This window comes from Myotis nattereri (assembly GCF_964212035.1).
Source record: "Myotis nattereri genome assembly, chromosome: 2".
Lineage (NCBI taxonomy): Eukaryota > Metazoa > Chordata > Mammalia > Chiroptera > Vespertilionidae > Myotis > Myotis nattereri.
Window position 1 is genome coordinate 14,523,365 of NC_138076.1, and position 16,766 is coordinate 14,540,130.

At 37.3% G+C, this 16,766-nt stretch overlaps 1 protein-coding gene across 2 annotated transcripts in view; it reads left to right on the plus strand.

Annotated features, from left to right (window-relative positions):
* The window catches only part of SGCZ (sarcoglycan zeta), a 644,756-nt gene that overhangs the window by 562,354 nt on the left and 65,636 nt on the right, over nt 1-16,766 (plus strand). For both annotated transcript variants that reach the window (XM_081085121.1, XM_081085122.1), the window contains one exon: nt 2,377-2,464. In XM_081085121.1, the coding sequence (XP_080941247.1) occupies nt 2,377-2,464 (88 nt within the window). The remainder of the gene's footprint in view (nt 1-2,376; nt 2,465-16,766) is intronic.

Here is a 16,766-nt window from a genome sequence, read left to right on the forward strand (position 1 = left end):
CTTTGGAGAAATAAATGCAAAGATGATATAAAACCTTCTTAAATGTCAATTTTTTTTTTCTGGAAAGAGGTCGTTTCTTGGTACTGATTTTCACTTAAAATGGCTTTGTTATCACATTTATAGATAGTTTAGTATTGTATCCTCTTTAAATAATTGAAAGAGTTGATATCATTTTTACCTTAGATATTTTTATCACATACATATTTTTAAATTGGTACTGAGGGGATATTGTGTAAAAGCATATAGTGTCATTGATTTTAAAATATCTAAACTACAGCCATGCATGTTATATCATAAAATATTGAAAAATGTGAGTGAAAATTCTACCAAAATTTTGTATGTTTTGAACAGCAAGTTTCTTTATAGGCTTCTGCTCTTCTAACATTCAAATTAATGTTATTTAAATAAAGGCTCGTTTTTAAGATAGATAGGTAACATGTATTTATTTTGCCAACATAAAATGAAATACTTTTTGTGCTTTTATGAGATTTTGCTTTGTGCATTATCCTTACTGGGTATAATTCTTTGCAAAAAAGTCCAGGCTCAATCTATATTGTAAGAAGAATTTGAACATATTTCTTGAAACAAATGATGTAATTAATTTAAAATACTTCTGATATCTTCAAAGATAAATACCTGAAGCATAGAAGTATCTATGGAAAAAGATCAGATTTTTTTTAAATCCTCACCCGAGGATATTTTCCATTGATTTTTAGAGAGAGTGAAAAAGAGGGAAAGACGAGAGAAATATCGATGTGAGAGGAACACATTGATTGGTCACCTCCTGCACACACCTGACGAGGGCCGGGGCGGGGAGGGTCCTGCAACCAAGTCACATGCCCTTGACTGGAATGAAACCCTGGGCCCTTTGGTCCACAGGCCAAACCGGCCAGAGCAAGACCAGATTTTTTAATTGCAAAAAAAAACCACGATTTGCAAAAAGAAATAAGTTGTGATGAGAGACAAGAAGGGAATGAAATTTTATTATAATGGTTTTTGTACAACTATGCCTCACTTTACAAAATACATATCATCTTCAAAATGTGGAAATTATTTTAAAAAATCAAGTCTTAGTTTAGATATATTAGCAAAGCACACTTTTAAGAGAAAGTTTGTGTGTGTTCTTGTGTTTGCTCAGTGCTTTGTAACTCGCCAAAGGGGCACAAAATAGCTTTAGAAAATGCCTATAGTCTTTCTATGTCTATCCAAATCACAGATTCCAAATCCTAATCTAGAAAGAGTTTTTATATGGCTATGAAAGTATGTGTATATTTACATTGATATGGAAGTGACACACCATCTTGATTGTGAAGATACTGTTGGGAGATATTTTCATTGTCACACAGAGTGAGACAGCAAATATTTGTTGAATGAATGAAGGGACAGTTTGTAAATAATCACCCTGCTTACGTTTTAGATCATAAAAATGATAATGTGGTCAGTTGTAAGTTAATTGTCTGAGACAGGTGGTGGCAAAAGCCTCATATACTAGTTTCTTAGGCAATGATTATGTCCTTCCATAAATTATTTTACTATTAAGTACTAGGCCAGTGATAGAAGGAAACATCAACCAAGGTTATGTATACTAAAAGAATTTACAGGCAAACACCTTATGTTCTATATACCTCCTTACTTAAATCATTCTGTGATTTACAAATAATTTCTACAGGGGGTAAATGGTTAAATATTTTTTATGAAGATGTATTTATCCATTCAGTAAGCACTTAGTAAATGCTTTCCTTCAGCAGTATGTTAAGTAGTGGGGCTATGGTTGTGTACACATGATCGCCATGGCCCCTGTGCCATGGATGGTTTCTCTTGTGACAGAAACAAATAAAAAAACAAGTAAACACATAAATGAGCAAATGAAATTCATCTTATGATAAGTACTTTGAACAAAATAAGTGAAGACGGGGAATTTGGGAATTGAATGAATCTATAGTTACAGTTTTCAGGGGAAGCAATTTAGAGGAAACATTTAAGCTGAGATCTGTAAATTGCAAGTTCTGCTTAAAAAGAGACTTTCTCAGTTGGATAAGGTCTAGAATATCTCCAAAAGCAGGCCCCTGGGAGACGAGAAGGAGAGAGACTAGAATGCCTATGATGCATACAATAACCAGAAAAGTTGGAAATGCTTGCACTCAATAGTTAATGCCCATTTACCAATGTAGAAACATTCCTATTCTGTACAGTAGTTAAGAAGCACCCTTATTTTTATATTGTTCAACCAATGTTTGGGATGTTAAAATAACTGCCCAATATAAAACAACAACATAGAATTTTGGTAATGCCCAAACAGAGTATAATTTTATATATTAAGTTATGACTATATATCTATTTTTTATTTGATTTCTTTATTTTATACATGTTTCCCAGGATAGTCCACTGGTCTTACAGTCTGACAGGAATGTAACAGTGAATGCAAGAAATCACATGGGGCAGTTAACTGGACAGCTGACAGTAGGTGAGTCTCTGGGGGTAAAATTGCTTCTACCATCTTACTCCATTTAAAACTCTTGTGGTTGTTGAAATTGGGAAAAGCAAAAGTATATTATTTCTCTAATATATAACTAGACATCCCAGAACAGCCCAAGAATCTTGCACATGATTTGTTTGTCATGAGGCTAGCTATGGTTTCCTCTGTTCAGTACTTATTCCTCTTGTCAATGTGTTATTATGGGGCTGAATTATATATTTTTTGCTGTTACTACTCTTGAATTATAAACTGCACAATTTTCTTACCAAATATCTCCCTAGTATGTGTTCAATTATAGTAAATAGGCTTGAACAAACATGTAAGATATAACATTATGTGGTCTATGTATCCTTTATTTTAGGCAAATAATTTACCAATAAATATTATTATCAGCTTATATAAATTAAAAATGACATAATAGTTGAATATAATAAATCTAACATTTATGAATTACTTATAAATTTGATATTGAATCATCTAAACTTTAAGGCTAATAGGCTTTAGAAGTAATAAATACCTATTTTATCATATTTCAAAATTTTAATTTAGAGGTTCATAATACATGGCATTATTATTTGAGTCAATTTGTGTAAAAAGAAAGGCAAATTAAAAGTGAGTCATAGTTATGTAAGATAATACAAAGATTGAATTTATGTGTAATTGTTAAAATATTTTTTAGAATATAACAATTTTCTGTGGGAAAATTGCCTACCACTTATTGATTTTTTTTTCTGTGTGTTATGTGTATATGTATGAAAGTATATTACAAATGATAACTTACAATTTTGAGGACTGAGTTATTCTTAATGATGATAAGTACAGCATCATTTTAATGCACATGTATGCTTCTAATTAAACTACACCAAATTATATCATTTAAAACGTGAGATTTATAGACATGAGTTTTATTCCTTCTAGTTCCTTTATAGGTATTGAAATACTTCTTGGTACACTATTCATTTTATGAAACCAAAAGTGGAACTTATATCTTAACATATATTTCCAAAATATATAATTGCATTTTATTTATAATAATTAAATTTTATTTTACATATCTTTAAAGTGTAAGAGTTGGTCAGTAGGTATCTATTAATTACTATAACTGGTTAGTATTTTGTGATCCACAGAAATATATCAGTTAGGAAGTGGGGTCATATGTAAATGTATTCAAAATTAGAGAAAAGAAATATGTCTCTGGGTACAGAACAAGTCCAGAAGCACCAGGCACTAGTGTAAATGACCTGCCAACTCATTATTGTTACAATGTTGGAACTGCAGAAACAGGCGTAAGCTGGCAGATTTTCCATATCATAATTTTCTTAATGTTGAGAACACTTTAGATAGATAAAACTTTTTTTTATATCCTTGTCTTGATTTAAAAAAGAAAAGGTCCTTAGTGGAAATGCCTAAATGTATATTAAACACAAAAAGACATATACAAGTGTGCGCTGTAATACAATAGTAGCTACATACTAGTAACTATTGTTAGTAGAGCTGAACAGGTGTTTGATTATATGAAATAATCAAATGCCATTTGCATTTTGCTGCATGCTTTCCTGTTGGAAATATAAAGAAAGATAGTATCATGATTGTATTTTCAACCATTGTCTCCAACTGATTTTAATATGGTATCAGTATTTGTCAGTTGAGAAGAAAAGAGAAGAATGAAAAGACAGAGAGAACGGGTGGGTGGAGGGAGAAAGGTTATGCTTCGTATTAAATGAAGCAAATCAATAAGTTAATGATATCGCAGCTTGTATTGTGAGACCCCCCAAGAGGGACCCTCACTCTGTCCCATAGATTGACGGCGACCCCAATCATCCGCAGGAGACGTCACTTGATGCAAACTGCAAGAGGCTTTATTCCAGCGCGCTGGGGCTCAACTCGTACTCATGCAGGAGCAGAGGAGTTGGGCGCCCAGCAAGGGGTCTTTCAGCTATTTATATGCAAAAATCATACATTAGGGAGGGGTTGCATGCAGGAGGGTAAGAACAAAGAAATTTCAAAGGGTCTGGTTTGTGTCTTGATAGGGCATTCCTGCCTGGTGTTTTCACAACCTGTTTATCTCAAGGTTGATTGAAGCCCGGTTTACTCAGCCTGCCCTTTGTTGGGGCTATCTCCTGGAGGAACAGCCTTGGGGAGGGCGTCATTCTCTCTGTTCCTATCTCTAGTGGGGGAAGCCTAGGGAGTTGAGATAAAACAGGCAGCTAGGCCTGGCAGCTGGGCCTGTGCAGTTTGTAACATTCTTTCATTCCCCCATTTGCTTTTTGGTAAGTTCTAATCATGGAACTTCTGTCTCTAGACATTTCTTTTTGAAACTATCTCTCTGGCGGAGAGACTGGTATTGCTGCCTGAGCACTAGTACTTGCACAGCACTTATTCCTTCTCTGATAAAGGTGACCAGTCGGTTTAAGATACAGGGCCCAAAAGTAAGAATTAAAAGCAATATAATAAGAGGACCCATAAGGGGGTGGATATGAGGGTCCACTGAGTCCTGGACTTCTCTATTTCGCCTGGGCTGTCTTAAGCCGGGTGTGATGAAGCCACGTCGGGATCCCGTCGACCTGACTGCCGTGGGGGTGGTCCTTTCAGTCCTTGGGTGGCAAATTTCTTTACTCAAACAGTGTCACCAGGTTGGAAGGGATGAACTGGATACAGGCAGATCATCTTGGACGTGCTTCTGGTCTGCTTGCTGGGTAGACTGTAAAACCTGAAAGAACTTGAGTAAACTGGTGAGATGAGTAGCACAAGGTCTGGAAGAGTCACTAGAATCTGTAAAGGCCCCACTGGTTTTAGGGCAGCCTCCTGGGCTGCTTTGTCTGCAGCCTAGTTCCCTCCTGCTTCTGGGGAGTCAGTGCCAGTTGGCCCATTGTCCTTGCTCTGCTCATGTCTGTCTAACTGCTTATTATATTACCTCAAGGATCCTGGCTCTGAATTCTTTCAGGGAAAATGGGCGTTGAATTCTCTTCTGTAGCTGCTTCGTGCTGAGGAGGGACAGAAGTTTCTCTCAGAGCCAAGAGATCCTTGCTATCTGTCAGAGGGACGATGAGGCCTGGGCACAGAAGGAGGTGGGCTTGTGACCTGGCAGAGACAAACTGTAACAAATGGTCTGGTGGGAGGGAAAGAAAACATTTTAGTTTTAATAACCTCAGTTGAAATAGGATTTTTCTTCTTAAAACTCCTCTATGGCTATTAAAAAGCCAAATTAAGACCAATTTATCTACTGTATTCAACTTGGCCTGATGTTTGCATAAACACAACAAGAATGGTAACCGACTACCTGTGCTGGAATTTCATGGTTGAACCTTAATGTGCCCCGTAGGGCCAGGAAGCCAAGCCATCCAGCTGCCATCAGGCCTGCCTGCAGTATCTGCTGCGTTAGGTGAATCCCTCACCTGTAGCAACTCCACCTGAGCCCACGCTCTAGGCTTTAAGGCCCATCTCAGTAGCCCTCCTACTCGTTGCGGCCGAGAGTGTGTGGGGGTTTCGCAGGGATGCAGAGGCATCCTTATTGCTCCCCTTCTACTCTGACCAACCGCCAGTGATGGTAGGGCATGGGCCTGATGCTCCAGCGCCAACCATCTTCAGGGCTCTCGAGCAGGATACCAGGCTTTTCCTGTGGCACTTTTATTGGCTTCAAGTCTTCAGAGCTCAGACAGAACTCTTTAAAACATGATACTCCAGTCAAAGTTTTTGGTCAATAAAACTACTATTGGAAACCAGTCTTACTGAATTTATGCAAAGAAGTGCATTGCCATGATTTATTAAGCATTGCCAAATTTCAGAGGAATTACATAAGGAGAAAAAGCCACTGACCTGCCGTAAGGTCTTCTGATTTTCCTTGTAACTGTTATATTTCTTTTATCATTTTCCCTAAGTACTTTGGCATAACTATTTACCCTCTGTTTAGGGAGGCAGAATGTAAATTATTTACTCTTTCTGACCTACTGGCCTGTATCATTTGATTAATTTTCTTTTAACATTTTTTTTTTCTCCTTCTTATCACATACACAACCTTTCTAAATTTCATACTTTCAAACCAGCCTTTAAACCTTCTTTCTATGTTTTTTAGAAATGCATAACCATGCCTTAGACCTTCTATTCTAAACAGGCTTTTCCCAGTTTTTTACAGTTGAGGTTTTGTGCCACCTCTGACATGGGCATGGTCACACAGGCCTATAAGATAGTATACAGGCTGCCAACTGTCAACTGTCTCTCGATAGAGACTAAAACCTGATGGGTATTCTCCTTTGCCCAGTTGGGCACCTGCCCTCTTGGCAGCTAGACACCCTTTACTTTTGGAGTTCACCCCACATAGTCCCCTTCTAGGACAGCTAACACATAGCTATAGCAATGTTCCTCAGTGTGGGAGACTGGACATTTGCCAGTTATAGCTACATTTAAACCTGTAAGAGAATTGAAGGTTAATACAACACATTAATATAATGAAACATAATATTGGCATCATGGCCTCTTCAGGCAGTCAAATCCTCCGCTACTAAACATGAGATATGGTAGGGCTATACAAACATTTTAGGGAGGTGACTAAAGTCCACTCTTTCACCTTTCTATATAAGGTAAAATTGTCCTTGTCTTTCTGAAACCATGTTTATTAAGATGCAGGCATCATCTGAGTCTATTATACAATTTTCTTAAAATGTATTCTGGCACAGGAGAAAGTTGTTTTGCTGTACAAGGTAGCTTAACCCCTATATAACTGGGCTTGGACCTCTGCCCAGTAAACTGCAGTCTATAAGTTCAATATGCAGCCTCCGGTTTTTCTAACCCCACGAGGTTTTGTCCAGTCTGAGTCAGACTCCTCCTCTCTTGGAGAATTTTAAAGTCCTGATAGTTCCCAGGTCCAGGGAGAGTGCTTCTTTGTTAACCCTTAGGGCCCTGCTTTTTGCCTTTTTACCAGTTCCTTTTGTGGCAGAGCAGCAACCAGGCCTCTTTCAAGGGAGTGCACTGGAAGGAGATATTAACCCCTCCTCTTCCAGCAGCAACAGGTACTAAACCCTTTCAGTACATTTGCAAACAGGGAGCTTTCGCTAGCTCTATCCACAGCTTTCCCTACTTGTCTCGCTGCTGCTGCTTCTTTCAGGGCAGCGGGCAGCTCAGGCATCTAGCGCCCCCTTCTTTGACCTGGCTCTCAGGGGCTGAGTCTGCCTAGTAAACAGTTCTAAACTTCTAAATCACCAGGGTGGCTACAGATTTCAGGTCTGTTTCTCCTCCGCTTTTCTCCTGGGAGTTTAGTTTTTAATGTAACTAAGAACAGGTATTGGTTTAATTCAGCATTGGAAGGGTTAAAAGAATAAACCAGGGCAGAGAAAGACTGTGCTTACAGTTACTTTTTGTAACCTTGAAGTTCATTGATAAGACCTGTTAGGTTTGCAGCCAGCAGCATAACTGCCAACCCTCCCCCGCCCCACTTCTCTCAGCCCAGCCTGCTTTTCCTCACAGATTTTTTCTTTTACTCTTTTATAAGCAATCTTGGAATTACAGCGATTTACAACCCAGGTAAGAGCAACTGATAGACAGAAATTTATATTAACTAAGTGGGCTGATTCCTTCTGTAGTGGCGAGCAAAAGACTCTGAGAACTGCTAGAGATTTTTGCAGCCCACCGCGGGTCCAGTCCAAACGTTCAGCCAGATGAATTAACAGAAATGCAAAATAAATCAAAGTAACTTTCACTTTACACAGACTAGTAATGAGCAGCCAAAATAGATAAACACTCGTATTCACACTCTCAGTAGACTAGCCCAGACTGGAGCTGAGCAGATGAACAAAACAATGCCCAACTCCCCAGAGGGGCGTGGGGGCACTCCTGGCACCCATGTCCCAGAACAGAATTCTTGACCAACATTTTGGTGAGAACCTACCGGAGGAGTTAAGACTGCGTTCAGTCCCCCCTCTTGGTAGCAAATTGGCTAGTTCCACACAAACAAACAGCTGTTCACTCAGTTCACTCATGCTTCCTCAGTATTTTAGCATTCATTTTAATTTTACAATCTCTATTGTATTCCTTAAAACATTTTTTAACATGTAATTAAGAACAGCAGGTTTACTTTGTCCCGACCTCATGATGATCGGTGACGAGAGACAGACAAGGGAGGGGTGACCTGTTTTCACAGATCTTCACTCAGGTACCCGCCTGACCAAAGTTGTGGAGCCACACAAAGGAGAGGAGAGGGCAGGCCCCCTCCCTCCACACTCGCACACTTTCACCAGACATTCATTCAGCAAAGGCATTTAGCTAACACAACACACAGTTTTTCTCAATCAGTAACATTTGCAAGACATAAGTTTTTATCATTTGAATTCAGTAAGCTTCAAGGTCCCAAGTTCTCAGCAGTTCTGGAAAACCACACCTGAGGCTGGCAAGCACGTTTGACCCAGCCCTTGACTTTAAAACGACCATAATGCTTAAAGGAGTAGTTTGAGTCTGTCCCATAGCGTCCGTCCAGTGAGTCCACAAAATCAAACAAAAGAACACAAACACCAAACAAACAAAGACACCTAAGAACAGCCTTCCGACCCCGCGGAAGAAAAACTGAAAAAAGCCAGATGGGGGCTTTTACACCCCCCCAGATGGGGGCTTTTACACCCCCCCAAACGGGGGCTTTTACACCCCCCCAGATGGGGGCTTTTACACCCCCCCAAACGGGGGCTTTTACACCCCCCCAAATGGGAGCTCAAGGCGTCCCTTGACTCCCCCTCCTCCCTTGGGGCGTCCCCCAGGGCTGCAACCTGTGGTCCTCCAGGCACGTCTACCGACCACTGTTCGGCCACTCTCACGAGTTGCCGAACGGCTGCCAAACCGAAAGCGCGCACTCAAATCCAGACTGCTTGACAAACACAAGACAAAGACAAACAACTTGGGGTACCCCTTCTTACCTCCAAGGTCGGCTCCGCGGATGAGGGGGTGGTCATCTAATCCCGGACGAGCCCCCAAATGTGAGACCCCCCAAGAGGGACCCTCACTCTGTCCCATAGATTGACGGCGACCCCAATCATCCGCAGGAGACGTCACTTGATGCAAACTGCAAGAGGCTTTATTCCAGCGCGCTGGGGCTCAACTCGTACTCATGCAGGAGCAGAGGAGTTGGGCGCCCAGCAAGGGGTCTTTCAGCTATTTATATGCAAAAATCATACATTAGGGAGGGGTTGCATGCAGGAGGGTAAGAACAAAGAAATTTCAAAGGGTCTGGTTTGTGTCTTGATAGGGCATTCCTGCCTGGTGTTTTCACAACCTGTTTATCTCAAGGTTGATTGAAGCCCGGTTTACTCAGCCTGCCCTTTGTTGGGGCTATCTCCTGGAGGAGCAGCCTTGAGAGGGTGTCACTCCCTTTTGTTCCTATCTCTAGTGGGGGAAGCCTAGGGAGTTGAGATAAAACAGGCAGCTAGGCCTGGCAGCTGGGCCTGTGCAGTTTGTAACATTCTTTCAGTATCTGTGGATGGACATATACTCAATCCATTGAGGCTTAAACTAAAAGCTGTTTAATATCCCGGTCATTGTGGTCTACTGTTGGTGACCTCCGTCTTTTCGTTGCTTTGTATTTCCAATGGACCTAAAGACACACATGAATATGTAGAAAAGGGGGAACTTGGAGGGGATGAAGTGTTCACATTTGAAGTCAAACCATTGGGACTCCCAAAAATCATTTATGTCTTGGGGACTCAGTTATTTCATCTCTAAAACAGAGATAAGGGCACCTATTTAGAAAAATATTATAAGAATTAAGCAATTTCAGCACCTCAAATGGTAGACAATTATATTTTGAATCTGGTATTTTGATGATGGTGATTGTAATAATTATATGATCACTTAAGTTATAAATACATTGCTATTCCTTGAGAAATTTTATGATTATTTTCTATCCAATGTATCTCTGTGAGAGTAGTTGAGGAATATGTACTGGATTACAATACTGTTGCAAAGATATACTACAAAACACATCACAGGAAGTGTACCTGATGTGTGGAAACATTTTAAATCATATCAGGATACATTTATCTCTAGGTAGAATTTGAAGATATAATAGGATGAATTTAAGCAATGTATTCCATCAGTATTCATTTTTAAAGACTTTAATTTTAGTTGTATTGACATAAAGTAGCTATTTAACCTTCTTTTCCTGCTACTTTTTAAATCTCTTTCAGTGTTTTTTTAACATAGCCGAGATTTTTAGTATAAACATGATACTATTTTGCAATATTTTAAAAGATACTTCCAAAATGGACTCATTTATAAAAAATAAATTTATTTATTCTTAATTTTCTAAGTAAGACAATTCTAATTTCTACCCTAAATCTATCAATTTCCATTAGAAAAGTGTGACAGACTGAATTCTTTTTCTACATTTTATTCCCATTATTTAAGGGAAAATAAAATGTCTCTTATCAGTAGCTACCTGTGTCATATTTTCCCAAAATTCTATATATGATTGGTCAGCAAAGCAAATATCCATTCGTCTTGTATCCTGCCCTTCTAATGTTTTCATACAAGCCTACCTTCCTGCTGATTACATTTGCAAGGGATATGTGTAATGGAAGGAAGGCCTGAACAGACCTGCTGTGTTCATTCTAATCCAGACTCTTTCTGAGACTATGAAACCAGATCATTTCTAATTTAATACATGCAAAGAAAACATTTTATACATATGACAGCTCAGACATATTCAAAATTAAATAAATCGACATTTTTAGATTTGGGATTAAAAAAATCAATTGAAAAATATTTTGTGTGCTTATAAAAGTATACATTTTGTGTTAAATTTATGTTAATAATAGAATACCACCCCTTCCCCCATGACGTGTAAGATTCCAGTTTTTCATAGGAGGGGATGAGTGAATTCAAGATTTCTTTACAGAATTTATTTTTCTTAGAATAAAGCTGAGAGGACTAAGGTTGTTTTTAAGAAGTGATTAAAGAACATACAGATCCTAAGAGGTCAGATTCCTTCAAAAAAAACACAAAAAACAAGAACTTTTAAACATGTGCCAGAGTCATTAACAAGGTCAAAATTTCTTCTTTTTAATTATAAATGTCTATATTAGCAAGGTGGTTCTTTTTTATATGTGACATAAAGGGTGTGTGATTTTAGATGTTATATGTTCATATAACATATGTTGATAGCATAATAGTTTCTATTTTTCAGGACATTCTCATCAAATAACATGGATAAAATGTGAAGTATGCATTTTTGTGAAACATATCACATTTTCTTAGGATACTGCTATAATGTGATAAACAGAATAAAAAATCAATTTTTAGGGCAGTGCATGTGTAATATTATGTAGTTTTGATATAGACTTTGTTCATAAAACTGGTCATTAATTCTATAGTAATTGGATTTGCTAAAAATATAATTACCTTTCCAATAATATCATGGAGATAATTATATTTTATTTCCCAATAACATTACATTGTTCTATAATAGAAAAGACAAACTATTGTAAGTAGTTTAAAAACATAAATGTTAATTTCACCAAATTAATTGCTCTTCAATATTTCTTAGCCAACTTGAATAAGCTATTAAATTATATATTGCTTATTCTTACATTGCATTATAAAGTATTATTTAATTTTGATAAAGCAATAGCTAAAAAGTAATAAGATTTTTTACTTTTGTATTTCTTGTTATCAGCCAATAGCAGGAAAATAAAAATAAAAGGAGAATTAACTGAAAATTGAACATGGGATAATATTAATGAGAAAAGATAGTTTTGGTTTTATTTATTTTTGTTTAGTAGCATCCTGACTTTAAATTTCAGTCACAAAAAAAATGTTGATTTAAAAACCCAGAATGATTGCTATGGGGTCCTGTGTTGTAAAAATAATAAACTCCATGCTGCCACATCTATATCATTATCCCAGTCAAACATTAAGACTAATTGGGTATTAAATAATTAGAATGTCATTGTTCTGAAATTTTTCTTTCAAACTGTGCTTAAGTCACAATCTTATGCTTCAAATGGGAACTTGTATTTCATCATAATTCTTCTTATTTAGTGCTTCAATAAATTTGGGAAAATTAATTAACTCCTAGAACTGCTAGCTGTTATTGTCAGAATCATTTACTCATCATTGATATTGTCATTTTCATTTTTCAAGAATCAGGGCATATCAAATTATATAAAAACCTCAATTACAATCTACAATTCCTCATTTTTCTTTCTTTAAATTTTTTAATCATCACCAGAGTGTATGTTTTTATTGATTTTAGAGAAAGAGGGGAAGCAAGAGAGGGAAAGGGGGGGAGAAAAAGAGACAGAGGGGAGAGTGTCCTCAACGTGAGAGCATAGCATGGCTTGGTTGCCTTCCATATGCACCAAACGGCAACCCTTGGAGACAGTGCTCCAACCTATTGAGCAACACTGGCCAGGGGTTTTTGTTTGTTGTTTTTTTTCAATTTTGTTTGTTTGGTTTTTGTCTGTCTTTATTCACTATTTCTTCAATGCTTTAAACTCCTTCAAAGTGATTCTTAACTACATCTAACTATATAGCAGTAAGTAAAAATGCCTTGGGCAAGAAATTAAACACATTGACATTTACATTCAGTACCAGTTTTCTTTAAATATTTCACATTGTCAGGCTTAATCACCACACAATACTGCAAGCAAGTGCAGAGGGCTCTGCAGGAAAAGGGTCTCAGGTTTCTTGGAGTCTGAGGAGCTTGCTGGTCTTCATTGCCCTGGGGATTTCTGAGGGAGGGACTCAGGGAGGTGGGATGATGAATGAGCAGCAGATGGGCCAGAACAGAAGTGGCTGCATTGGCCCTGTGCCTGTTCCAGGGTCTGTCAATCCACTTCACACTTAAACATCAAATGTGCTTTATTTATGACTAGGGAAGATGTGCTTGATAAGAAAAAAATTACACTTTTAGAGTTGTGTAAGGAAAATATTTTTCTTTGATTTGTTTACTTCTCACTTTGAGTCAATACACACAAATAATACAGTTCATAGGATGAAACATTTAGAAAATAATGTTTATAAGGAGATAAAAATGTATACATATATAAAAATACATTAAAATTAGTACAGTTTGCCTATATATAAGCTATTTGTAGCCTATAGAGTAATTAATTAAACTACATTGACCTTCCTGGTAGTAGAGTTACAAGGGAATTGTAACAAATGATGTGCTACCACTACATTTAAGGGAAAAAAAAAAAACCATATGAGCTTCTTATGGGAAACCAAAATTACACTGAATAAAATGTATACATCCTATATAATAAAAGCCTAATATGCTAAGTGTCCAGTTGACCAGTTGGCCATTCAACCAATCAAAGTGTAATATGCTAATGATACGCTAAGGCCGCTCAACCGCTCGCTATGACATGCACTGACCACCAGGGGACAGACACTCCAACCAGTAGGTTAGCTTGTTGCTGGGGTGTGGCAAATCAATACTGAGCAAGATGGGCAAACATGCCCTGGAGCCCTCCCGCAGTCCCTGCCTGGCTGGCCAACCTCCTGCATCCCTTCCCAGCCCGGATTGTGCACCAGTGGGGTCCCTCAGCCTGGCCTGTGCCCTCTCACAATTTGGGACCCCTTGGGGGATGTTGGAGAGCCAGTTTCAGACCGATCCCACAGGCCAGGCCAAGGGACACCCCTGGTGCACGAATTCATGCACCGGGCCTCTAGTTGATTAATAAAAAGAAAACTGGGTGATACAGTGTATACTGCTTTTAGCAACTCTACATCAAAGAAGCATTGGGCCTGCTAACATTTTGTCATAGTGCTTCAAAGAATGCAGAGAACAAGGCAACAAATTGCAGTTAGATAAAAATAATTGTGGGTGGCAAAAATATAATATGTTTACTGGTTCAACTTAATTCAAGGATAAAGATCTAGACCTCCCTGCAAGAGATGATGTGTGTGACCATTGTTTAAGTGATATATACCTTCATCTGGACTTGTCATTGATCAGATGAAGAAAGAGCCCCAAAATCCTAGTGACTGTGACTGTAGCTGGATCTTTTCATTTTAGAAATCAAGTAACCTGATGATGAAATCATGCACTTGAGTAAAAACTGGAGATCCTATGTCTTTTAACTGTGTCAGTGGCTCTCTGCCCACCTCACTACAGCCCCCAAATGCCAGGATAGACAGATACACTCACACACACACACACACACACACACACACACACACACACACCACAGGGGTCCCCATAGAAGGAAAGCAAAGCCAGCACAACTTTAAAGAGACATTTCTGAGTCTACCAGGTCACACAGCAGGGTTGATGGAGACATCAGCATTTTATTCTGTTCAATATGCTCCAAGATAATATGCTTAGGAGCTTTTTAAAAAAATTACCAGCCAACTATCATGACAAAATAAAACCTCTGTAAAGCAAGAAGTGCATAAAGTCACATAAATTTAAGGATTCATCACATCACTAGTCACAAAATTTTAATAATGACTATGTTATAATTAAGAATTTAATATACATTGATGCTTATTGGATTGTTTAAACCACTGAGCATTTTTCAATGTTCCACAAATTTAAGTTAATTCCTATGTCCTAAGATTTTACAAGATTAGATACAAAACATGTGCTCAAGAGGCACTTTGATTAGGACTAATTATTAAGAATTATTCTAGAAAACCAAAGAATCAGAGCATAAGTTCAATGAAAAATCTTTTAAAATACAGGCATATATAAGTTTTAAATAATAATAATAGTATGAGGAAAAAAATAGTATGAGGACTTGTCTAATATGGTTTATGTATCAAAACAATATAAAGGAATATGTTCACCTAGAAATCATCATTTCCTGGGAAACTAGTTTTTGGAAGGTATTACATTTTTTTTCTTTATTGATGAAGTTAATTACATATGTGTCCTTATCCTCCCATTGCCCCCCACCCCCTACTCAAGCCCTCCCCTCCCGCCCCCCCCCCCCCCCCCGTGTCTGTGTCCATTGGTTAGGCTTATACGTATTCATACAAGTCATTTGGTTGATCTCTCACAGGATGGATGAAAAAATCAACAACTTATGGAAGGTATTACATTTTAATAATTAATAGTACTGGGCCTAGAACAGCTAAATCCCAGATATGTCACTTCCCAGTTCTGTGACGTTATTCAAGTCACACTGGACATCATCTCCAGTATTCATATCATAAAGTAGATGTGAGGATTAAATAAATGAATATATGTGAAATTTGGGGAATACTTCCTGAAGCATTATCTGTATGTTAGTAATTGTAATTTTCGTTAGATCTTCATGTAAATAATTCTGTACACTTGACCAAGTCTCTAGATTTTACTTTGCTCATCTATGAAATGAATATTATGCTACACTGCCTCCATGCTTCTCTCCTGTTCCACATCTAAAAGTGAAAAACTACTTTTTGCCTTTAGGGAAGGAAATTAGTTGATGAATAATTTCATCCATTAAATCCCCACTGTATAGTAGTCCTGACAAAATGACACCCTATTTGAGTATTTGAAATCTTAGCCAAAAATTAGAAGTATTTTAGATTTAGAATGAAGAATGTGAATAGACACAACTAAATCAACATCATTATGTTTTTTATACTTTCATCAAATTTTATAATGAAATTTAATACACAAATTAATTCAACAAGCCCAATCAGCTTTTTTTTTTTGTAAATACTAAACATCAGCATGTTTTGTCCTGAAATAAATGGAGAAAAATGTAGATGAGGAGTTTATAATAAATATTTAAAGACCCCTAAAGTGACATGTAATCTTGCATTGAAGCAATTACTACTGTGAACACCTGGGAATTGCTTAATTGACTGCAGATGGTGTAGAACATAAAAAAAGTAGAAGGTTACAGATTATTCTTATGTACCAAATTTATGTTTTTTTCATTGACTCATTTTTTTTTAACTTAGAGAATGTTGTAGTAGTCTGGGACAACTTAATAAGAATGACTATTTTATGTAAAATAGGCTGCAAATTGTGGAGAATAGATCAACAAAACACTTAGGTTTAATGTTCCACATACAGGTTAAATGATTAAATGCATCGTTGATTTTTAAGGGTTCATTGTTAATATCAATCAATTCATATTAATTAAACTACTATTAACTAGTTTACTAATTCATCAGTTTGAGAAAGTAGTACTTTGAAGCAGATGTGTATGATTTTCAGACAAAGATTGCATTTTTAGACATTAGGACCCTTGGTGTAACTCAGGTATAATGAAAATTACAGTATCTAAAGAAAATACAATAATGTGCATGTTTTAAAAAAATCATATCACATGAGATTTTTACGTCATTGTCTTAACATCCTGAGCCATTA